General features: G+C 37.1%; 1 protein-coding gene across 1 annotated transcript in view; it reads left to right on the top strand.

Annotated features, from left to right (window-relative positions):
- CPED1 (cadherin like and PC-esterase domain containing 1) overlaps positions 1-26,721 on the top strand; it is a 654,007-nt gene that overhangs the window by 168,393 nt on the left and 458,893 nt on the right. Inside the window, exon 4 of the mRNA XM_053719194.1 lies at positions 21,796-21,871. Coding sequence (XP_053575169.1) covers positions 21,796-21,871 — 76 coding nt within the window. The remainder of the gene's footprint in view (positions 1-21,795; positions 21,872-26,721) is intronic.

Genomic DNA, 26,721 nt, shown 5'->3' with positions numbered 1-26,721 from the left:
ACCTCTCTGAACAGTGTCTGGGAGGCTGTGGTTGCTGCTGCACGCAATGTTGATGGTGAACAGATCAAAACACTGACAGAATCCATGGATGGCAGGCTTTTGAGTGTCCTTGCAAAGAAAGGTGGCTATATTGGTCACTGATTTGTTTTTGTTTTGTTTTTGAATGTCAGAAATGTATATTTGTGAATGTTGAGATGTTATATTGGTTTCACTGGTAAAAATAAATAATTGAAATGGGTATATATTTGTTTTTTGTTAAGTTGCCTAATAATTATGCACAGTAATAGTCACCTGCACACACAGATAGCCCCCTAAAATAGCTAAAACTAAAAACAAACTAAAAACGACTTCCAAAAATATTCAGCTTTGATATTAATGAGTTTTTTGGGTTCATTGAGAACATGGTTGTTGTTCAATAATAAAATTAATCCTCAAAAATACAACTTGCCTAATAATTCTGCACTCCCTGTATGCTTGCTGCCTGTATTTTCTATTAAAGTATTTTTCTTGTGCAGTGCTGCCCCCTGCTGTTGCGTAATTGGTCACATGCCACTGCCTCTTTAAGTTTGTTGTAAAACTTAAAGGGATATGAAACCCAAAATGTTTCTTTTGTGACTCAGATAGAGCATGTGATTTTAAAAAGCACATTTTTACATTATATTTTCAATAAGATCAAGTTGCTATATAATATAATTAAATGGTGGCAGGGCTTCAGAGTGGGAATACAAGGGACATGAAACACACAATTTTTCTTTCATTATTCAGACAATTTAAAAAAAAGTTTCCAATTTATGTTAAAGTGAAGTTTTCTGTTTTAGCAAGCTTTATTATATTAGTCATCTACTATATAGTCTGATCGCTATGTTTTTTTTAAACTATTTGTATATAGATAATTGTATTATAAAACATTTTTATTTACAATCTCGGCCGGTCTTCGCTCTTCCCTCCATGGATTTCCGGGTTTTTCAATCTATTACGTACAGAGCGGTCTCACCCGCTCTATACGTACTTCCAAAGCGCGTTCTAGACTGCTGGAAAACTTGCGCATGCGCACACTTCGCCGTATACTCTATTTGCGCCTGCGTGACTCAAATCATTTTATATTTAAAGCGCAGTCATCAATCCTCTTAATCGCGCATGCGCTAAACTAGAGCGAGCCCGGCTTGGAAGGCAGAGTAAGTGATGCCAACGCATGCGCAGAACGTCAAGCTATGTTGTGACGTCAAATGACGGCCGCCTAACGGCCAGACTCACTATTGGCTGTTTCAAGAACGTGACCGGACAAAAAAAAAAAAAAGGGCTGATTTGGAAACGATTAGAAATGAAGATAAAAATGCTGATAACTTGGTAAATATATGAAAATAATTAAATTGATGACTTAAAGAACTGCTAATTTTCTAAGTATTTACATTGGAAATAATCGAAGCGTGCTAAGTTTACCTTCACTTTAATTATTTTATCAAATTTGCTTTGAACTCATGTTATTCTTTGTTAAAGAGATGTCTTGATCAGTAGTGTGCTTATGTCTGGAGCACTACATGACAGGTAATAGTGCTGCCATCTAGTGTTCTTGCTAATGTATAACGTTGCAAAACTGCTGCCAAATAAGCTTTCATTTATCAACCTGTGGCAGACAGGGGCGTACATATTCTACCCTGTCCACCCGGCTTCTCCTCTGGTGGGCAGCAATCCACTGGCCGTATTTACCAATGCACATGAGCACTCCTGTGGGCTCACGTGCAACCTGCCCCCTGTCCACGCATAGCCAATCATGCACAAGCAGACAGGAGCTGTCAATCTCCCCTGTCGGACGAGATTGGGGAGATTGAACTTCTAAGAGGTAGAGAACAGGGCAGGGAAGCAGCAATCTAATGACCACTGCTTGATTAATCCTCACTGCAGGTTCGCTTGTGCAAACCTGCAGTGAAAGGGGAGAAAATGTTCTTCTTAAAGGGATAGAAAAATAAAAAAATTAACGTGCATGATTCAGATAGAGCATATCATTTTAAGACAATTTTAAATTCACTTCTATTATCAAATTTGCTTTGTTCCCTTGGTATCCCTTGTTGAAAAAGAATACATATACATGATTAAGAGAAGCCTGTTTAGGCTTGAAACATTGTGATTTCTACTCAGGACCCTATATGAAATAAAGATCTTTTAAAGAAATTGGAGGCTGGAATATTCTTTATACTTGAAAAAGAATACACACATTTCCTACACTAGTGGGAGCTAGCTGCTGATTGGTGCCTGCACACATTTGTCTTTTGTGATTGGCTAACTAGATGTGTCCAGCTAACTGCAAGTGGTACAATGCTGTTCCTTCAGCAAAAGGATAACAAGAGAATGAAGCAAATTTGATAATAGAAGCAAATTGGAAAGTTTTTTTAAAATTGTATGTTCTATCTAAATCATGAAAGAAAATGTTGGGGTTTCCTGTCCTTATCTGACGTTTTTTTGGTAAAATATATATCTGTACACACACACACACACACACACACACACACACACACACACACACACACATATATATATATATATATATATATAAAAATACTTAGAACATTCTATGTGAAGAACATTGGAATCTGAAATATTTACAGTACATACCTAGTTAAACACTTTATTAAATATGAATATTGCATAAATATGATTTTTTATGTTTTAAGCTACTTGACTGCAAAGGGCTCCAATGACCTTATACAAACACACACACACACACATATATTATATTATATTATATATATATATATATATATATATATATATATATATACTGTATGTCTACAGTATGTATGTAGACACCCACACATGTTAAAGCATGCCTTTTTTTCTAGAGATCTCATATTTTATTTTATCTATTTTATTTATAAAATATTTTAACAGGAAGGATACATTGAGATTTCTCTTGTTTTCCTGTATTTCCTGGGTCCACAAAACATTGCATTGATACAATAGGGTACAATAAAATACAAAAACAATATTAATACACAATATATGCAAACATTTAACATAGAGCAGGTAGGAAATATATAATCAACCATGACAGGTGCATTCTGTTTTGAGATATATAGAGAGGAATCTCTTGAAGGATATTGGGTTTGGGGAAGGTTTGAAAGTGTGCGGGAGGTCATTCCATAATTGTGGTGCTCTGTAGGAAAAGGAGGATCGAGCTGCTTTCTTTTTTGTATTGAGGCAAGCTAAATAATGTGCTAGTATTGGATTGGAGGTTATAGGAGGTGGGGATAGCTGGGAAGAGCATTCTGCTCAGGTAGGATGCCAGAAAGGCACTTAAACACAAGGCTGGAAAGATGTAGGGTGCGTCGGGATTCCAGCGACAGCCAGTTCAGTTCTTTTAGCATAAGTTTTAGAGAATGAAAAAGGGCGCTTCCACAGCTGACAAGGAGTAAATATCAAAGTTTTTCTAAACAATTTTATTGTATAGAAAAAAGTATAGAAAAAAAGTATATATTCAAATTTAAAAAACAGTTGCAGTATATCAACAAAAATGTAATAGCAACGTTTATAGCAACAGTTTTAACAAACCGTAGCAATATATCAACAACAATGTAATAGCAGCATTTATAGCAATAATATATCTGTGTTAGTCTAAACAGCACAACTGTGTCAGTTTATACAGCACTAATTATGCAGCAAAAAAATAAACCTTTTATGTTCACTAAAAAAAGTTTTTTATATTTCAAAAGGTATTAAGCATAAAGAACATATATAGAAAAAAATATATATTCAAATTTTAAAAAACAGTTGCAGTATATCAACAACAATGTAATAGCAGTGTTTGTAGCAACAGTTTTAACAAACTGCAGCAATATCTCAACATCAACAATAAAATAGCAGCATTTATAGCAGCAATGTATCTGTATTAGTCTAAACAGCACAATTGTGTCAGTTTATACAGCACTAATTATGCAGCAAAAAATAAACCTTTTATGTTTAATAGAACATTCATATATTTCAAAAGATATTAAGCAAAGAAAAACAATATGTTTTAAAAAAAACAGGGATGTCTCCCTTTAGATTTGCTAGCGTTAAAAATTAAAATAAAAAAAAGGTGGTATATATTTTTTAACGCTAGCAAATCTAAAAGGAGACATCCCTGTTTTTTTTTAAAACATATTGATTTTCTTTGCTTAATACCTTTGGAAATATATGAATGTTCTATTAAACATAAAAGGTTTATTTTTGCTGCATAATTAGTGCTGTATAAACTGACACAATTGTGCTGTTTAGACTAATACAGATACATTGCTGCTATAAATGCTGCTTTTTTATTGTTGTTGAGATATTGCTACGGTTTGTTTGAAACTGTTGCTACAAACACTGCTATTACATTGTTGTTGATATACTGCAACTTTTTTTTAAAATTTGAATATATATTTTTTCCTATATATGTTCTTTATTCTTAATACCTTTTGATATATTAAAAACTTTTTTAGTGAACATAAAAGGTTTATTTTTTGCTGCATAATTAGTGCTGTATAAACTGACACAATTGTGCTGTTTAGACTAACACAGATACATTATTGCTATAAATGCTGCTATTACATTGTTGTTGATATATTGCTACGGTTTGTTAAAACTGTTGCTATAAACGTTGCTATTAAATTTTTGTTGATATACTGCAACTGTTTTTTAAATTTGAATATATACTTTTTTCTATACATAAAATATGAAATTATCTTTATAGTCAGAAGTGTTTTGGATTTATTTAAAATTGTTTAGAAAAACTTTGATATTTACTCCTTGTCAGCTATGGAAGCACCCTTTTTCATTCTCTAAAACTTGTGTGAAATTTGTATGTTAAAGGACCAGTCAACACATTAGATTTACATAATCGACAAATGCAAGATGACAAGACAATGCAATAGCACTTAGTCTGAACTTCAAATGAGTAGTAGATTTTTTTATAACAAATTTCAAAGTTATGTTTATTTCCACTCCCCTTGTACCATGTGATAGCAATCAGCCAATCACAAATGCATATACGTATAGTCTGTGAATTCTTGCACATGCTCAGTAGGATCTGGTGACTCAAAAATTGTAAATATAAAAGACTGTGCACATTGTTTTAATGGAAGTAAATTGGAAAGTTGTTTAAAATTACATGCTGTATCTGAAACATGAAAATTTAATTTAGCCTGAGTGTCCCTTTAAGCTTGTGGGGAGCTTACTGGAAAAGTGGCTAGGACACCTGCTGCTCCTTCTTTAATTTCTTAATTGCCTAGTTCTTTGAGCATGCCACAATGGTGGGTCCTGTAGTAATTGTAGCACAAAGTGGCAGAACGAGTTTTACAATGTATTACGTTTATTTAGGTGAGTTTGCGGTGCAGGTGCGTATACTACGTCCCCGTAATCCATGAAGGCATCAGCATTTGCTGTACAATCTTTTCCTTTACTGTAGGGATGAGGCAGGATTTGTCTCTGTACAGGGCACCTAGTTTTGTATAAAGTTTAGATGTAAGTTTTTCTATGTGGAGGCCAAAAGATAGATTGGGGTCTAACAACATACCCAAGTATTTGAAAGAGTGGACTGCGGTCAGTGTGCAATTGGATTTTGTTTTGATGCGTAGATGGGAATTTTGTAATTTGTGTAATTTAGGTCCCATTCCAAAGATCATTGTGACAGTTTTGTCAGTGTTTAGAAAGAGTTTGTTTTTTGAGATCCACTTTTCTACCTCTGAGAACTGGTCTTGGAGCACTGCTTCAAGCTGCGGCAGATTGGAATTGTTGGCATAGATTACCGTGTCATCTGCGTACATGTGTATAGTTGAGGATTTGCAGATATTAGGCAGATCATTTATAAATAATGTGAATAGTAGGGGGCTGAGAATAGAACCTTGGGGAACACCACATGAGACTTGGAGAGGGAGGGAGTCGCTGTCAGAAATGGGAGACATATTGTGATCGATCCAATACATATGATCGAAACCAGGTTAACGGATGATCAGCAATACCAGAGTTTTTTAGTTTGAGCAGTAGTATGTTGTGGTCTACTGTGTCAAAGGCCTTTGCAAAATCAAGGAAAATAGCTCCAGTTAGGACTCCTTGTTTCATGCAGTTTGCATGTTGTTGCAAACATTTAGGAGGGCAGTTGTAGTGGAGTGATTTGGGCGAAAACCTGATTGATCCGGAGTCAGATAGTTAGATTGTTGGTAATACTCACATAGTTGTGCATGGACGAATTTTTCTAAGATTTTTGACAATACATGGGAGCAATGATATAGGGCGATAGTTAGAAACCAAGGTTAACTCCCCACTTTTATGGATAGGCACTACTTTTGCAGTTTTCCAAAGTTTGGGTATGTATCCAGACACCAAGGATTCATTAATTTGGGTTGTGACAGGTTTAGCAATTGCCGGCACACTGAGCTTCAACAGCATTGCTGGGATTTGATCAGGTCCAGACTGGTTTTTCATTTTTAGATTATTAAGGTGTTTCTTAATGACATTGATGGGTACAGGTCTAAAATTTAACTTCTCTATATTGGGTCTTTGCTGATTTAGTGGGGCCTGATCTACATTTGCAGTTTCAGGATGCGTGTCATTTATTAGTTTGTCTATCAGGGTGGTGGAGCATCTGACAAAATAACTATTAAAGGCATTTTCTACTTATAAGGGGAGTTGCAGGGTTTGGTTGTCCATTGACAGTGGAGGGTTGGGAGTGGATTGGTGGATTTTGTAAGTTATTTATGAGTTTCCAAAACTTTCTAGGGTTTGATATGTTATAGTTCAGATTTTCAAAGAAATATCTTTGAGCCCTTATAACTTTTTAATGCAATTTTCTTTTTATTATTATTTTTATTAGGCAGTGTTATTATGAGTGTAACTGTACTTTTACATGTATTTTTGATGCATTTCATGCAACTTTTTGACTCACATAAGAGTTAACCAGAGCTCTGAAGTCGCACTATCCTGCCTCACAATAAATTCAAGTGAACGCGTTTACTTTCAACTTGTAATATGGGTACTACTTCCGATGCGTGCAAAGAACCTCACTAAACCCCTTATTGCTCATGCGCAACAGTTACCGCACAACTTGTAATATGGGTACTACTTCCGATGCGTGCAAAGAACCTCTTTAAACCCCTTATTGCTCATGCGCAACAGTTACCGCACAACTTGTAATCTAGCCCTATGTAGGCTTCTCTCTACGTGTGGAGATGAGCAATGCCAGCACATTGTGCACATTTCACAGGCAGTGTTTCCTCTAACTTTTTGAGCAGTGTGTGTAAAAATGTGTTAGCACATTTGAAGAGTTAAAAAAATTAGGGAAAAAGTTACTCACTTATACAGAAACACACACTCACTCATAAACACACATACTCACACATGCACACACTCATACATAAATGCACACTTACTACACACAACACACATATACACACATACATACTTATATACACCCATATACATAAACACACATACTCACACATGCACACACTCATACATAAATGCACACTTACTACACACAACACACATATACACACATACATACTTATATACACCCATATACATAAACACACATACTCACACATGCACACACTCATACATAAATGCACACTTACTACACACAACACACATATACACACATACATACTTATATACACCCATATACATAAACACACATACTCACACATGCACACACTCATACATAAATGCACACTTACTACACACAACACACATATACACACATACATACTTATATACACCCATATACATAAACACACATACTCACACATACACACACTCATACATAAATGCACACTTACTACACACAACACACATATACACACATACATACTTATATACACCCATATACATAAACACACATACTCACACATGCACACACTCATACATAAATGCACACTTACTACACACAACACACATATACACACATACATACTTATATACACCCATATACATAAACACACATACTCACACATGCACACACTCATACATAAATGCACACTTACTACACACAACACACATATACACACATACATACTTATATACACCCATATACATAAACACACATACTCACACATGCACACACTCATACATAAATGCACACTTACTACACACAACACACATATACACACATACATACTTATATACACCCATATACATAAACACACATACTCACACATGCACACACTCATACATAAATGCACACTTACTACACACAACACACATATACACACATACATACTTATATACACCCATATACATAAACACACAATATACACATAACTCTGGTGTCCCATGACATTAATACAAATACATTTTCCTTTAAATATTTATAAACAAGGTTGTGTAAGCGTTGAAGACATTTAGCCAAACAAAATGTATAAAGCAGGGGGTCAATAACAACCTAATATTCATTTCTGCCCAATTGCTTTGCTGCTGTTGTTTTTCTAGTACTTACAACTTAGCCTACTGTTGTACTTTGCACAGGGAGACAGGTAAGCAGGTATATTATCAAATCTTATGGGGAACCCCAAAAGTGTTTAAGTGACCCTCAGGGGTTCCAACCCTAGTTTAAGAAGCATATTACTAGACAATGAAATGCAAGTTTTATTCACTTTAGACATTGTATTTTGTGTATTTTGTTACATTTAGTAACAGTTTCTGAGACATGATTTTGTTTTGTCTTATGCAATGTAAAAATTCTTCTGAAGGGTGTTCCTTGTTGTGTCTGAAATGTTGCAGCAATTAGATTAAACAATATGCACTTTACTCCTTTATGATTGGATATCTATCTTACAATTACCATGGTTATAATTGGTGATGTTAACTATTCTTCTGGTTTAAAGTGTTTTTGGTTTCCGATTTTTTTCATCCTTCTTCATTTCATTTTACAACTGCACAAAAATTTTATAGGGCGTTGTTAAAGGAACAGTCTAATCCAGAATTTTTATTGTTTAAAAAGATAGATAATACCTTTATTACCCATTCCCCAGATTCACAGAACTAACTGTTATATCTGTTAGGGGTACTTTGTAATTTTTTTTATGTAAAATAGCTGTTTAACTTAGGGCAATGCCCTACAAAAGGCCCTTTTAAGAGCTATCGGAAGTTTATTGTTTGATTAGGGGGTGTTTTTATTTTGGGTTGGCTTTTTTGTTTTATAGGGGTATTAGATTAGGCTTAATTTTTATTATTTTGGATAATTTAGTTTATTATTTTTGTAATCTTAGCGCTGCAGAATCTGTTGGTGCTCTACAAATAACCGATAATAATAATAATAATAATCTTAGATTTCTTTTATTTTTTGTAATTTTAGTGGGGTTTTTTTGTAATGTTATTTTTTTTCGTAGTGTTAGGATTTTTTAATTTTGTAACTTAGGTTAATTTATAGCTTAAGCTTAGTTTTTTTATTTCACAGCTAAGTTTTTATTTATTTAAAGGTAGTTAGTATAATGTAACTTTAATTTAAAGTTAGGGAGTGTTAGGTTTAGGGGTTAATATTTTAATTTAGTTTGTCATGATGTGGGGGGCTGGCAGTTTAGGGGTTAATAGGTTTATTATAGTAGTTGTGATGTGGGGGGCCAGTGGTTTAGGGTTTAATAGGTTTATTATAGTAGTTGTTATGTGGGGGGGGGGCTGCGGTTTAGGGGTTAATACTTTATTTTAGTGTTGGCTATGTGGGTGGGTGGCAGATTAGGGGTTAATAAATTTAATAAAGTATTTGTGATACGGGGGGATGGTGGTTTAGGGGTAACTAGTGTAGTTTATGGATGTTAGTGTATTTTGTAACATTTTTGTTATAAATTTGTGAAACATATTTGTTTTGCAAAATCCATAACTACACGTCTATGATCGCAGAATGGATCGAGGCGGTATAAGCTATAATGCTAGTGTAATAGCCAAACAATTTGTAATATTGTGAGCTGAATATTCCACACTCAAAAGCCATTTTTTGGGTGCTGAATGGAGAGTTGCGGTACAGGCTTAAACTCTTGCGGTATAGCTGTACCGCCGCGACTTGTAATACGGGAGACCTGCCATTCTGAGCACAAAAGCTGCAGATCCCTGAGCCTAGATATGCTAATAGAAATTACAACAAAATATATTAAGAGAAAGGGAAATTTGACAATTGATTTTTTTTTTTTGTACGTTCTTTCTGAGTCATGAAAGTTTAATTTTGACTTCCATGTCCCTTTAATTATTCATTGCCTTACTAGCTTTATATACTAGAGCTGCCATTTATGAGACTGCATAGACCAGGTTTTTTATTCATCAGGATTATTTTATTTATTAATGTTGCTTTTTGAAATTCTTTTTCAACAAAACATTATAACTTTCTATATTAAATTGTAATAGAGTTTTTGCTGAAGGAACATTAAAATTGAAGTAATGTTTTATAAGCATCACAGAGCATTCATTTTAACTTGTAGAAGAAAATGTATCATAGTTTTAGGGTAATATTCTTTAGAAGCTGATCTAATGAACAGAAATCAATTACCTCTAGACAACATGGTTTAAATTCATACCTTCTATCTTTCTACTAGCTAATTGTCCATGTAGTTAAAATATTAATCAATATACAGAATTAATCAGGTCCTGAATAAGGCATATAGCGGTTGTGAATTATGTATTTGAGTTTCTGTTTGTATCTGGTGGTCTTGGGCTATAAGACATTAGAGTGGTAGCTCAAAATATGCAGTTGCCGTTTTCAACGAAAATTTAAAGTTACAAAAAAAGTCAAACTTAAATGTTCATGATTCAGATAGAACATGCAATTTTAAACAACTTTACAATTTACTGATTTACTTATCACATTTCCTTTGTTCTCTTGGTATCCTTTGTTGAAGAGTAAACATTGGTAGACTGAGAGGCAGCAGTATTTGCAACTATGCATAACAGTTCTATAAACATTGACACTGCTGCAATATTGCTTAAAGGGATAGTAAAGTCCAAAGTCCAAATTAAACTTTCATGATTCAGATAGGGCATATCATTTTAAACAACTTTCTAGTTTACTTGTATCATCAAATTTGCTTTGTTCTCTTAGTTAAAACTAAACCTAGGTAGGCTCATATGCTAATTTCTAAGCCCTTGATGGCCGTCTCTTATCTGAATGCATTTGACAGTTTTTCACAGCTAGAGGTTCATGTGTTTAATATAAATACCATTGTGCTCAGGCCCATGGAGTTACTTATGAGAGGGCACTGATTGGCTAAAATGCAAGTCTGTCAAAAGATCTGAGGTAAGGAGGCAGTCTGTAGAGGCTTAGATACACGGTAATTACAGAGGTAAAAAGTATATTTCTATAACAGTGTTGGACACACAACTTTCTTCAGTGGACACTGTTAGAGTAATAAGTCATTGATTGGCAATTATTGATGTGATCTAATAGGGAATGTGGGAATTAATAAAAACATGAGAGAAAATATGTTTAGCTATAACTCAGAAATGTTGCAATTATTATTATGACTCAGCTAATAACTAAAAGTATTTATGTCTGTTTAACTCACTTTGGCCTGCAGTTTCACCTTCCAAGATGTTTGAGTGGTGGTGGTGGTGGTGTGTGTGTGTGTGTGTGGGGGGGGGGGGGGGATAAGCCAACCACCTTTAAAAGGACATAAAAACCTTGATATTGTGATATAAAATGTTTAAAGTGATTCAGTTCATTGCTCTGTCAAATTTCAACTGTTAAATAAACCTCTTATTGCTGATGCTGTCATTGTATTTGGGATGCCACTCCTCCACCCATCCCTGGATGTCCTCTTTTTTTTGTTCATGACATTTGTATCTGATATCCAACTGATCTCACGACCGTTAGGTGCCCAACACACCAGAAAAAATGTCATTCGGAAGTAATACTCAAGTGATTCTTTTCACCCTGATCCCAGTGCACCTGGATGCCTACAGGCAGTTAAAAACTGGAACTTCAAGGAGGTTTAGGAAGGACCGGTAAATACTTAGATATAAAATATAATTTTAAAAGCTCAAGGATAATTTGAAGGAAAAAAAAAACCAAGCGACTATAGTATATATCATAATGGTATTACAGAAAGCTCAAATTTACCATCACTTTAATTACGTGTAGAAAAATATATTTGCAATAAACTTCCATTATATAGCCCCCCTTTTTCCTGTAATAAAGGGCTATGAAACCCAAAAGTTTTCTTTTGCGTTTCAGACAAAGCATACAATTTAAAAATAAAAAAATCTAATTTAATTCTATTATAAAATTTGCTTCATTACCATGGTATTCTTATTTCAAGAGATACTTGGTGGGGAATAGTGCTGCCATCTAGTTCTCTTGCAAGCAGTGGAGGCTCCTCTATAGGAGCACTTGAGCACGTGAACCCCCTGGCCCCTGATGCCCCTGATGAACACCCTGACCCCTGACGAAAAAAAAAGAAAAAAAAAGAGTGAGAAATAAAACAAAATAAATAAAAACATTTTTTTTTTTGCTGATTTAAATAAAAACATTCATCCAGGCTCCACTGCAGTTTTAACTAAAAACATTTAAAATGGTCATTTTTAAACATTTAGGCTGAAAGTGGAAAGGTCTTTTGCCTAATACTTCTATCTATCGCACGTGCGATAGTTAGAAGTATAGGCAAAAGACCTTTCCACTTTAAAACTGCATTGACTGCAGTGCCACCTACAGGCCAGCCTATAGCTCTCCTTACCGCACAGCTCTTAGTGTGCGAGAGGCAGCTGTCACGTGACACTCGCACACTAAGAGCTGTGTATGTGAGCACTGGGAGGTGGAGCATCTGGGCTGACATCAGGCATCATGATCTCATCGGCTGGTGGCGGGAACTACAGTACTGAAGAGGAGGGAGCTGCAGCAAAAGACTGAGTGCCTGTCTGCCTGCCGAGTGAGTAATGTTTTTTCCATGTGGCATGTTTGTCACCGTCTCCCATACTGATCATATTTCTACTAGAAGAATAAGAGAAAGAGATGGCACTAGGCACATTATATAAATGACTGTCTGAGGGATATGATCTATACAAGTGACCCCTTGTTCTGGTCATATTGGATGAATACATTTATATAATGTGCCTACTGCCATCTTTTTTTCTTATTCTTCTGCATCTATTCACGTGACTGTGTGAGTGTGACTGTTTCTCTTCTTGCCATGTTCCTGATTGTCTAGGTCTGGCAGGAAGAGAGGGAGCCGAGTCACATGTCCTGGGACTCCTGCAGAGAAGAGCTGCTGGTGCTAAGAAGGACCAAGTTAGTGGTGAGTGCGTGGAAATCTGGATTAAAACTGTACATTGACAGTCTGTGCTCTCTTGATGCTCAAATTTGCCAAACTGGTGTTCAGATTCACATAAACATATTTAGTTATAGCCACTCTGCTTACTGTTAGTCATCCGTGTAGTAACTGACCTTAATCTTAATCAGAATTTTAACAATGGTCAGTTACTTCACGGATGACTAACAGTAAGCAGAGTGGCTATAACTAAATATGTTTATGTGAATCTGAACACCAGTTTGGCAAATTTGAGCATCAAGAGAGCACAGACTGTCAATGTACAGTTTTAATCCAGAGACATTGCGAGGCAGTCAGTCACATGGGTTGCTGCAAACTGTATTCTCCGTGAACGGTGTTATGCTCAATTTACTAAAAAATCATCCCTCCCTTCTGCTGTCAAACACTTACTGTCTGTCTTGTCTCCACAAGCTGGAATAACTTCATTATCTTCCATATTAGTAAAGCTTGAATCCCATACTTAGTATAATCGTGAGATGAGCAGTGCAGCAGTCATTTGGATAAAGTCTAACTTTGTTTCTCTGTGTTATTACTGCTGGACATGGAATTTACACTGACATTTGCTATGGACAATTAGACATGTATACCTTTACTTTTAGTATAGCCAAATGTAGGCACTGGTAGCACATTTTATAAATCATTTTAGAGTGTCTGTATTGTAGGAAAATGTGGACTTTTTGATTAACTGTATGTCACAAAGGAATGTGTAAGGTATGATGGTACTGTCTACCGTAGCTACATTGGTAAGGAACTCCAGTCCCACATCTGTCTTTGATTCTAAACTTCCCTCCCCCGTGTCTCTCGAGTAGTCAGTGAGAGGCTGAGAGCAGGCAGTGGCACTGCTACTAGGAATAGGAAGGGGAGTGTGTGAACTCAGAGCAGCAGCCTTTATGTGAGTAGGTGTCTTGTAGCACTAGCAGGTGACTTACTCTTCATCTTATCTGCACTAATCATAAGACTGTTAAAATGTTTATAAAATTGTCACGTATTGTATTTGGTTTTTTTTTCCTAAAAAATATTTTTTTCTCTGAGGACCTCTAGTGGTCATTTGTAGTATTGCTTTTCTGACAGCAAATATAATTACATTTTTCATGATTAGTGATACTGTCTGCCCTCAACAGTTAAAAAAAGAAATTAACATAAATTTTATCTGTCTATTTTGTTTCTATGTCAACCTGGTGTCAATTTAAAAAAATATTGGAGAAGAGAGGGGGAAAAAAAGGCAAAAAATAAATAAAAAATACTGGCTATATTGTTAGAGAATTAATGCTGTTTAGTTTATTAGCTAGTGTCACTATCAAAGAAATATCTCTAACTGCATCATCTGCCCCATTATACCTCTTTAGTCAAGATTTTATCTTAAAATTCTACATTTGTTTGAAATGTTTTTTTTATTTATTATTTATGCAAATGATAATTTGCCTATTATTTTGTACAAATCTGTACTGCTTCAAAAAAAAAATTCAAACAAGTGTAGAATTTTAAATAAAATCTTGACTGAAGAGGTGATCTTATTCAATCTAAGTGCTGCAGTCTATATATATATATATATATATATATATATATATATATATATATATAGTGAACCCCCATTTGAATAACCCACGAGCCGCCACTGCTTGCAAGTAGAAAAAAATTCTTGCAAAATTGATGCCGTAAAGTACTCCAGACACATGCATTCCCCTGAGCTTATGTCCCTGGTTTTCAACAAAAAATACGAAGAGAACAAGAAAATTGGAGTAGGTTATAAAACAGATGGACCAGGATTCCCAGAAATCTGCCAGACTAGGAGTGTCAGATTGTTTTGGGCTAGAAGTGAATGAGGGCAGTTCTGAGCATATATGAGGAGATAAGGAAGCTTAGCTCATCTATAGCAGTGGGGAAAACTATGGCTGCATCAGCCACAAGGGAGTAATGAGGGAAAGGAGAAATTGAAAGCACTAAATTAACAGAAGCGTCCTGGTGATCATGGCAAAGGGGGAAAGGAGAAATGCATATGCTCCCTGGTGTGACCAAACCTGAAGAAAGGCATCCATGCTCTCATAGTCTGGATCTGCAAGCCAACTGAAGAAGTGGGGCAGTTGGAGGTTGGACCGGGATGCAAAATATACAAAACCAAAGAGCCAAAAAGCTCATGAAATCTGATACAAAACCAGGCAATACAATTGTCTGCACTGGAGTATCTCCAATGATTAAAGAACCAAACCGCCGTAAAATTGGATTTGCCTGGAATATGTTGGGCGTGAACAGAAAACCTGCGATCAAAACAGTTGATAGAACTGGGAAGAAAGATCCAATAAAACTTTAAATCTCGTCTCCACACAACCAGTTGTTATATTGCATGGCTGCCTGACATGTTGTCCACTTGGAGTAGGATACAACAAGCTGAAGACTGCTTGGAGAAACTGCGAATGGCAATGGAGCCTGCTAATATCTCTAAGCATTTGATGTGTAGAGAGGCTTCTAGATCTGTCCAAGGACCTCCAGCAGAAACAATCTAATAGGAAGCACCCCAGCCTAATCTGAGGAAATAATGATGTCTGGGGCAAAGCTGAAAATAAAGCCATCAGGACATCTCTGCATGGACCTCATTCATGAGAAAGATGCACTTGTGGAAAGAACATGATTCCTGAAAGGACTGCGGGGCAGAGCTGAGCCCAAACGGGAGGCATGTAAACTGCCAAATTTGACTGTCCCAACAGAAATGAAGAAACTGATGGAACAGTGAACTGATGGAAACAGTCAAATATGTGTCTACAAGGTCTAGGTGCAACATCCATTTGTTCAAACTCAGGAGATCTTTTAGCATATGGATGCCCTCCATTTGAAGGTGGCGATACACCTCAAAATAGTTGAGATCTCTCAGGTTGATGATCATGGAAAGGTTGCTGATAACCCTCCCCTGGGAACCATGGGTAAACAGTTCTACGACACTTTTTGACAGGAGAGACAGAACCTCTTCTTGAATCAGGCCCTGTCCCTTTAGAGATAGTTGTATAGGGTTGGAAAGGCAGGACTGGAAGAGGGTACCGATAAACTAAAATGTTTGACCAAATTTTGGAAAAATTGGCTGAGTCTGCCTACAAAGGGAAGATGGAAAAAGGAAGACTAACCTTGTACCTCATTGGCTGGAGCTGAGGACGGTTGAACAGCCGCTCATCTGGGTCTTGAAGGTCTAGCTGTGTATGGGAACAGGGGTCTGTAGTAAGTGGGATTCTGATTGGGTGATGAAGTTTTGATGGCTGGGCAGACAATCCCTTTACCTGCTGCCCCTGATAAAAACACTTTAACACAGGTTGAAAACAATTTGCTAAAAGAGGTCTGAATCTTGTCAGTAGATGTGAAAGTGGAGACAAAGGGGCATATTTATCAATGTGCGAACGGACATGATACGAAGTAGCGTATCATGTCCGCTGCACATCGATAATATGCTGTCGGCATTTATCATTGCACCAGCAGTTCTTGTGAACTGCTGGTACAATGCCACCCCCTGCAGATTCGAGGCCAATTGGCTGCTAGCAGGGGGTGTCAATCAACCCGATCAGACACGTCCTAATAATTTATCTTGGATGCTCCAGAGGGATCTTTCAAACCTTCCTGGGGTCTGTTCCTTTCCTGGTCATAAAGGTGACAAATCTAGACAAATCTTTAAATTTGGGAGTGCCTGACTCTTTACTGAGGTGAGAGGGCCTGCGGTATTCTTCCTTAAGAAGATCTCTGTGTGTCTGTTCCAGAGGTTGCCACAGGCATATCTACAGAAACCTAGTAAGATGAGGGGGCTGAGACCACTAGGAAGAGCAGGTATGCCAAATATGTTTTGGGTTAAAGATAGGGTTCCCAGCAGGATCGTCAAACTCTATGTCTGCCTCCTCTACTAAGGTAGGAGTCCGAGAAGGGCCAGTGCCATAAAGTATTCTTTTACCCTGTTTTTACCTTTAGGGATGATGTTCTGTCATCCCAATTATACCTGCCCGGGGATAGAACTTTGATTAGGGAGCAAATATTTTAAGAGTACTTCCATCTTTTACAGGGCTTGGGGTCTTGTCCTCTGAGTCATATGAGTTTGAAGAGTGATTACTAGGGGAAGAATAATGGGCCCCTTGAACAACTTGACTTGCTTAACAGCCATTTTTATGAACTTGAGGACCTCCTCATGCAGTATGAGGATTTGTCCAGAGACTCCATATAAAAAGGGAGGTATACCCAAAATGAATAAGCGTAAAAAACTATAAAGGGGGCAGCAAATATAATATCCCACACAGGGATCAAACCTATGGCCCCCAGAGTAAGTGGCATAGTAAGAAAATATTAAAGATAGGGGCATGTAGTAGACAAGCCCTCAGAATATGTATATATACAGATTTTAAGATATCCTCAAAAGATAACCCCTAATGGATTTTTCACGCAACAACAAGCCTCCAACCTGACCAGCAGTCGGAGCAGCTACATCTCACGGGCCAGGTGGGTGTCTGCCTAAAGTCTATGTCAGAGACTGAGGCCCAGAGGAAGAAGTGTGCACTCCATGTGGGTGAATACATGCAAGCAAGGCCAGAAAAAAGAAGAAAGCAAGCCGCAAGAAGTGCGGCTAGAACAGTGAGCACTCTAAGAGGTATTTCCTCCTCACTTCACCAGTAAGGACAGTGGTAGGGTAAACAGAGTCTCGAGAAGCTCCTGTCTATCCAGAAAGGCCACCTCAGCACAGCACCACAAATGTTAGGAATAAAGAAATAAGAATGTTAAAGAGGTCTCCAATTCCTTCCTGATAAAGTTAGATAAACAAAAAAGAAACTCTATAAGAAATAATAATACTAATTTACAATCAGAATAAAGAAAGAAAAAATACATCACCTGCTGCCTGGAAAACAGCAAAGGAAAGAGGAAGCTCAGAACTTTGTTTATGCTGTTATATTATATATTATTATATTCACCGTATGCTTGTTGGTTGTTTTTTGGTTATGTTGTTTCTCTTTCTTTCTTGCTGTTTAGAAGTCCAGTAAAGATTAATGCAAAATATAATTCCATCTGCCTTGCTATAAAATTGCATTCTCAGTCCAATAATGACAGAAAAATTGTGGTTGTCACAAACCTTTAATTATAAAATTGCAGTGTTCCAAATTCTGAGAACTGGAAATACACACTGCAGTCTTCGGGGAATATCTATCAAGCCGTCAACTTTGTTGAATTCGACGGCACCAATACCCTCACCTTACATCACCTAACATCGCAGACCTGAATACTATCTCCATATATATCAAAAAAGCCAGCAAAAAAGTATGGGGCGATGAGCATCGAACTGTTGTTAACTAACAGTCATCGATCTTGCGTCTATTCGACTTTTTACCAACTTTATTTATACACTGTCACTAAACACCTCCACTATACTAAAATGATTAACCCTTATTCCGCCGCTCCCGGACCCTGCCGCCACTAAATAAATGTATTAACCCCTAAACCTCTGGCCTCCCACATCACTACCACTAACTAAACCTATTAACCCCTAAACCGCCAGCCCCCCACATCGCCATAAACTAAATTAAGCTATTAACCTCTAAACCTAACAACCCGCTAACTTTAAATTAAAATTACAAGATCCCTATCTTCAAATAAATTTAAACTTAGCTGTAGAATTAAAATAAACTATTTTTAAACTATTAATTAACCTACCCTATTATCCTACAATTAAATTAAACTAGCAATTAAATTAACTAAATTACATATTTAAAAAAACTAACCCTACTCAAATTATTTAAATATACTATTAAACATTATTAAAAATTACTAAATTACAAAAAAAATAAAAGCTAAGTTACAGAAAATAAAAAACACTAAATTACGAAAAACAAACAAACCACATTATCAAACATAAAAAAGAATTACACCTATTCTAATAGCCCTATCAAAATAAAAAAGCCCCCCCCCCAAAAAAAAAACCTAGCCTACAATAAACTAACAATGGCCCTTAAAAAGCCCTTTTGTGGGGCATTGCCCTAAAGAAATCAGCTCTTTTACCTGTAAAAAAAAATACAAACACCCCCAACAGTAAAACCCACCACCCAACCAACCAACCCCCTCAAATAAAAACCTTATCTAAAATAACCTAAGCTCCCCATTGTCCTGAAAAGGGCATTTGTATGGGCATTGCCCTTAAAAGGGCGTTAAGCTCTTTTACCTGCCCAGACCCTACTCTAAAAATAAAACCCACCCAAAAAAACCTTAAATAAACCTAATACTAACCCCCGACGATCCACTTACAGTTATTGAAGTCCTGCTTGAAGGATCCATCCAGCCAGCAAGAAGTCTTCATCAGGACAGTAAGAAGTCTTCATCCGGGCGGCCTCTTACATCTTCATCCAGACGGCATCTTCTATCTTCATCCCGTGGAGTGGGTCCATCCTGAAGACATCCGACGCAGAGCTCCTCTTCAATATGGTTGCCGCCGTAAACTGGAACTTGAATGCAATTGACATCATCCAAGATGGTGTCCCTTGCATTCCTATTGGCTGAAAGGTTCCAATCAGCCAATAGGATTTGAGCAGCTCTCATCCTATTGGCTGTTACAATCAGCCAATTGGATTGAGCTCTCATCCTATTGGATGATTAGTACAGCCAATAGGATTTTAGCAGGTCTAATCCTATTGGCTGATTGAAACCTTTCAACCAATAGGAATGCAAGGGACGCCATCTTGGATTATGTCACTTGCATTCAAGTTCCAGTTTACGGCGGCGACCATATTGGAGGAGCTCCGTGCCGGATGTCTTCAGGATGGACCCGCTCCATGCCGGATGGATGAAGATAGAAGATGCCGCATGGATGAAGACTTCGCCGGCTGGATGAAGATGGAAGAGGCCGCCCAGATGAAGACTTCTTGCCACCCGGATGAAGACTTCTTGCCGGCTGGATGGATCCTTCAAGCGTGACTTCAATAACTGTAAGTGGATCGTCGGGGGTTAGTGTTAAGTTTAATTAAGGTTTTTTTGGGTAGATTTTATTTTTAGAGTAGGGTCTGGGTAAAAGAGCTAAATGCCCTTCTAAGGGCAATTCCCATACAAATGCCCTTTTCAGGGCAATGGGGAGCTTATGTTATTTTAGATAGGGTTTTTATTTGGGGGGGTTGGTTGGTTGGGTGGTGGGTTTTACTGTTGGGGGGTGTTTGTATTTTTGTATTTTTTTTTACAGGTAAAAGAGCTGATTTCTTTGGGGCAATACCCCACAAAAGGCCCTTTTAAGGGGCATTGGTATTTTATTGTAGGCTAGGGGTAGGTTAATTAATAGTTTAAAAATAGTTTATTTTAATTCTACAGCTAAGTTTAAATTTATTTGAAGATAGGGATGTTGTAATTTTAATTTAAAGTTAGCGGGTTGCTGGGTTTAGGGGTTAATAGCTTAATTTAGTTTATGGCAATGTGGGGGGCTGGCGGTTTAGGGGTTAATATGTTTAGTTAGTGGAAGTGTTGTGGGAGGCCAGAGGTTTAGGGGTTAATATATTTATTTAGTGGCGGCAGGGTCTGGGAGCGGCGGGATAGGGATTAATAACTTTATTTAGTGGCGGCGGGGTCCAAGAACGGCGGGATAGGGGTTAACCATTTTAGTATAGTGGCTGCGTTTAGTGACAGGGTATAAATAAAGTTGGTAGAAAGGCATACACGAGATTGATGACTGTTAGTTAACAACAGCCCGATGCTCATCACCCCGTACTTGATGCACGTCTTTTTGTCGGCTTCCTTTATCTATATAGAGATCCTATTTAGGTCCGCGGCCGCGATGTTAGGCGATGTAAGGCGAGCATATTGGTGCCGTTGAATTCAACAAAGTTGACGGCTTGATAGATATCCCCGAAGATTGACACCCCCTGCTAGTGGCCGATTGGCTGCAAATCTGCAGGGGACAGCATTACACAAGCAGTTCACTAGAACTGTTTGTGCAATGTTAAATGCCAACAGTGTATGCTGTCGACTTTCAGCGATGTCGGGTGGACATGATCGTAACACACACAAATATATATATATATTGTTCAATGTGAAGAACATAGGAATTTTAAGTATTTCCACTAAAAAATTAAATTGCATGCTTCAAGATATTTGACTATGAAGGGCTCAAATACATGTGTATACATGTGTATTTATGAGTTTATATGTGTGTATATATATATATATATATATATATATATATATATGTGCACAAACATATTTGCACCTATAAACATATCAATACACATGTATGTGCACACACACACATACATATATACATATATATATATATATATATATATATATATATATATATATACACTGTATATATATATATCCATTCAAAATATAGGTTGCGCTCAAGCAAAGTTGTCTGCTCTAACCCTTCTCTGTATAATGCACTTTAACATGGACTTAAAATTAAATCACATGCTAATGTCAGTGCGGTCCAGCAAAATTTTGTATTGTGTCCCATGCTATCATACGTGCACCACTTGTAATTTGGCCAATAGTAATCTCATTACCTTTTTTATATATATATATTTTACTTTTTTTTCATATATTTTTGCAGGTGAATGTTTTGCCAGCAATACAAAAACTTTTGTGCAGGAAAGACAGGATCTGTGATATGGCTGCAAAATGTCCAGGTATTTTTTTATGATGTCTTTATTAAAAAATAAAACTTATATCCTTTAAGGAAAGTCACAAGTCCCTTTGCAGACATAGTTCTCTGCTATCAATAGTGCAATAATAAAATGCTTTGTCACATTAGAGAATTTTACTATCGATCATGTATATCCCTTTATATAGCCTCTATTGCTCCCTACTAGTAATTTTATATATAAACAGTTCAAGCACTTAATGGTTTCTAAATGAATGCTTTATTCTGATTGGAAGGGTATAGTTTTTTCACTTTTCCAATCCAATCAAAAAAAGGAAGTTTCTTAAAGGGATACTAAAATCAAAATTAAACTTCAGACAGATCATTTAGTCTAGCTTTCTTCCATTATCACAATCTTTTTATATACTCAATTTCAGAGGCAACAGCTCCTACTGAGCATGTGCAAGAGTTCACAGTGTATATGTTAATAAGTCTGTTGGCTGTCACATGATATTGGGTGTCAGCAAATTAACATTTTACATTTATTAAAAAAAATACTGCTCATTTGGAGTAAGTGCTATTACCTTGTCTTTTCATTATGCACTTGTTGGTTGTGCAATTCTACTGTATTTAATGTTCCTTTAAATGGATATGAAACCGTTTAGGATTCCGATAGAGCATGCAATTATGAGCAACTTTCTAATTTAATCCTATTAAAAAAATTTCTTCATTCTCTTTGTATCTTTATTTGAAAAAGCAGGAATGTAAAGTTTTTGAGCTGGCCCATTTTTGGTTCAGAACCCAGAACCGTTTGGTTTTTAAACTTTACCATCAAATGAGTTATGGCTTTTTGACTTAGTAGCAGTCTCCTTACACATTTTGGATAACAAATCAGCACAGTAACTGAATAACTGAAAATGCTAAAATAAAGATTTTAATATAATTAAGTACTGGCACTATCAGTATGTATAATGCATTCCCATGGTATTGGTTGTCGTGACAATGTAGTTATAGAATTTTGCTATTAGACTGTCTTAGAGTGTTAATGATACTTTCTGTTAAGCTGTCAATCTAGCAGTTTGATTTTCAGGTTTCAGAAGGTCTCTGGAAACGCCATCTCTGCAAAATTCACTGAGTATTATTCAATTTATTTTATTAACACCTGCTGGTTTTAAAATTGATTTTACACAGCTAAATACTGTGTTTCGATAATTGCCAGTTGCACAAGTACAGTTTCCTATGGAACTATAATTTCATTCACAATATATTCCTTTAGTTGTATTAAACACTCACTTTTTATTTTCATAGGGATTAGGTATCATTCTTTTTATTTTTCATTATTTTGTTTTTTATTTTCTGTAATTTTAGCTTAATTTAAACTAAGTTTTTTTTAATTTTTAAAGTAGTGTTAGGTTTTGTATTTTAATTGTAATTTAGTTTTATTTTAATTTATGTTATGGGTTAATTTAGGAGGTTAGGGGGCTTAGTGATTAGTTATTTGTGTTGTGGGCTTTGGCGGTTAAGGGTTAATAGATTTATTAGCATTATTGCGTTGTGCGGGTTTTGCGGATTTGGGGTTAATAGTTTAATAGGTTTATTGCGTTGTGAGTTAATGGTGGATTAGGGGTTAATAGTTTTAACAGGTAGTTTGCGATGTTGGGGTTGTTGGTTTAGGGGTTAATACTTTTATTATTAGTTCCGATGTGGGTTAATGGCGGATTAGGGGTTAATATACTTTATTAGTTATTGCAGTGGGGGATTGCAGTTGACAGGTATAGATATTGCGCATGCATTAGGTTTTAGTTACTATTTTCAGGGAGTTACGGTGCTCACATACTCAGCGCAAGGCTTACTGCGCCTTCCTATGTATGGCGAGGTGAAAATGCAGTAAAATGTCTCAAAATAGCAACATTTAAGATTCATTACCTATGCTTTTTATTACAACTTCAATTTAGTGATGTCGCAAACCTAAAAATTTTGGTTCACGAAAGGAGAACTCGAACTTCCACAAAAGTTTGCGAACCGGCGAACTGGGTGAACCGCCATAGACTTCAATAGGCAGGCAAATTTTAAAACACACAGAGACTCTTTCTGGCCACAATAGTGATGGAAAAGTTGTTTCAAGGGCACTAACACCTGGACTGTTGCATGCCGGAGGGGGATCCATGGCAAAACTCCCATGGAAAATTACATAGTTGATGCAGAGTCTGGTTTTAATCCATAAAGGGCATAAATCACCTAACATTTTTAAATTGTTTGGAATAACATGCTTTAAAACATCAGGTATGATGTTGTATCGATCAGGTAGTGTAAGGGTTACGCCCGCTTCACAGTGCGCAGTGTAGGTGATATACCTGCCCTGACCATGCTTTGCAGACCAGGTATCAGTGGTCAGATGGACCCTTGCCCCAATACTGTGTGCCAGACATGCCATTATAGCAGACTTATATGGCTTTGGCGTTGCTTTTTGGTAATTAGAAGGCTGCTAAATGCCACTGTGCACCACACGTGTTTTATGCCCAGCAGTGAAGGGGTTAATTAGGGAGCATGTAGGCAGCTTGTAGAGTTAATTTTAGCTTAAGTGTAGTGTAGTAGACAACCCAAAGTATTGATCTCGGCCCATTTTGGTATATTTCATGCCACCATTTCACCGCCAAATGCGGGAGCTTGCAGGGTTAATTTTAGCTTTAGTGTAGAGATCAGCCTCCCACCTGACACGTCAGACCCCCTGATCCCTCCCAAACAGCTCCCTTCCCTCCCCCACCCCACAATTGTCCCCGCCATCTTAAGTACTGGCAAAAAGTCTGCCAGTACTAAAATAAAAAGTTTTTTAAATTTTTTTATAGCATATTTACATATGCTTTGGTGTAGCATCTGTAGCATCCCCCCTTAGCCCCAACCTCCCTGATCCCCCCCAAAACAGCTCTCTAACCCTCCCCATCTGCCTTATTGGCGGCCATCTTGGGTACTGGCAGCTGTCTGCTATTATTTCACAGTCAAAAAAGTTTTTTTTTTTTTTGAATGTACACTACTGTTACACCAGATAGGAGTGGTGGCACTTGGCAAGTGGGCACAGTATACGCTGTGAGCCTGACACACACACTGGCAGGCAGGCAACGGCAATTAGATTACACAGGAAAAAAAAAAAAAAAAAGCAGACTGATGTTCTAGCCCTAAAAAGGGCTTTTTGGGGGTGCTGTCCTTACAGCAGAGATCAGATGAGTCCTTCAGGACTGTAGTGGACACTGAATACACTAGCCTAGCTATCAATTTCCCTATTAAATCAGCAGCAGCTACACACTCCCTCCTAGGGAGGGTCTGGGAGGGAGGGTCTGCTGCTGATTGGCTGTAATGTGTATTCTGACTGTGAGGTACAGGGTCAAAGTTTACTCAATGATGACGAATAGGGGGCGGATCGAACATCGCATATGTTCGCCCGCCGAGGCGAACGCGAACATGCTATGTTCGCCGGGAACTATTTGCCGGCGAACAATTCGCGACATCACTACTTATATTGCTTTTTTCCACACCTATCCAGACAGACTTAGGTTAGCTGAAGATAAATTAAAAATAAATCAACTAATTGCAACAAAAACGGTACAATATAGATTTTCACAATCAATAGTTTTTCTGTTAGTTTAGGACTTTTGCAAATTTGTATTATCTGAGAGAAACAAAGATCTGTTAAAAGCTGGCATCAGCAACAAACAAAATAAAGCTAACAGTTTATGTCAGCTGGTCTTATTCTATACAATTGCTTGAAAACTATAAGACTATGAATGCCCTAATATGAATGTTGGCCCTCCCATTTCAAGTGAGGTGCCTTATGATATATTTATTATTGTTATCAGAGTAGTCAAACTCCCAATTAAAGGGACATGAAACCCAAAATATTTATTTTATGATTTAGGCAGATAACGCAATTTTAACCCCTTAGTGACCAGACCACTTTTCCATTTGTTGACTGTTTGGGACCAAAGCTATTTTTACACATTTTTTGTGTTATTTTTCACACACATTCGCCTAGATTTAGAGTTCTGCGTTAGCCGTCAAAACCAACGTTAAGGGGTCCTAACGCTGGGGTCTAACGCGCACTTTCCAGCCGCGACTTTTCCATACCGCAGATCCCCTTACGCCAATTGTGTATCCTATCCTTTCAATGGGATCTTCCTAATGCTGGTATTTAGAGTCTTGGCTGAAGTGAGCGTTAGAACTCTAACGACAAAACTCCAGCCGCAGAAAAAAGTCAGGAGTTAAGAGCTTTATGGGCTAACGCCGGTTTATAAAGCTCTTAACTTCTGTGCTCTAAAGTACACTAACACCCATAAACTACCTATGTACCCCTAAACCGAGGCCCCCCCACATCACCGCCACTCTAATAATTTTTTTTAACCCCTAATCTGCCGACCGCACACTGCCGCCACATACATTATCCCTATGTACCCCTAATCTGCTGCCCCTAACATCGCCGACACCTACATTATATTTATTAACCCCTAATCTGAACCCCCAACGTCGCCGCTACCTTACCTACACTTATTAACCCCTAATCTGCCGACCGGACCTCGCCGCCACTATAATAAATATATTAACCCCTAAACCGCCACACTCCCGCCTCAAAAACCCTATAATAAATAGTATTAACTCCTAATCTGCCCTCCCTAACATCTTTGACACCTAACTTCAAGTATTAACCCCTAATCTGCCGACCGGACCTCGCCGATACTCTAATAAATGTATTAACCCCTAAAGCTAAGTCTAAACCTAACACTAACACCCCCCTAAGTTAAATATAATTTTTATCTAACTAAATAAATTCAATCGTATTAAATAAATTAATCCTATTTAAAGCTAAATACTTACCTGTAAAATAAACCCTTATATAGCTACAATATA

This window comes from Bombina bombina, chromosome 6 (genome assembly GCF_027579735.1).
Source record: "Bombina bombina isolate aBomBom1 chromosome 6, aBomBom1.pri, whole genome shotgun sequence".
Lineage (NCBI taxonomy): Eukaryota > Metazoa > Chordata > Amphibia > Anura > Bombinatoridae > Bombina > Bombina bombina.
The sequence above is the reverse complement of the archived record's forward strand: the minus strand, read 5'-3'. Positions and strand labels throughout refer to the sequence as shown.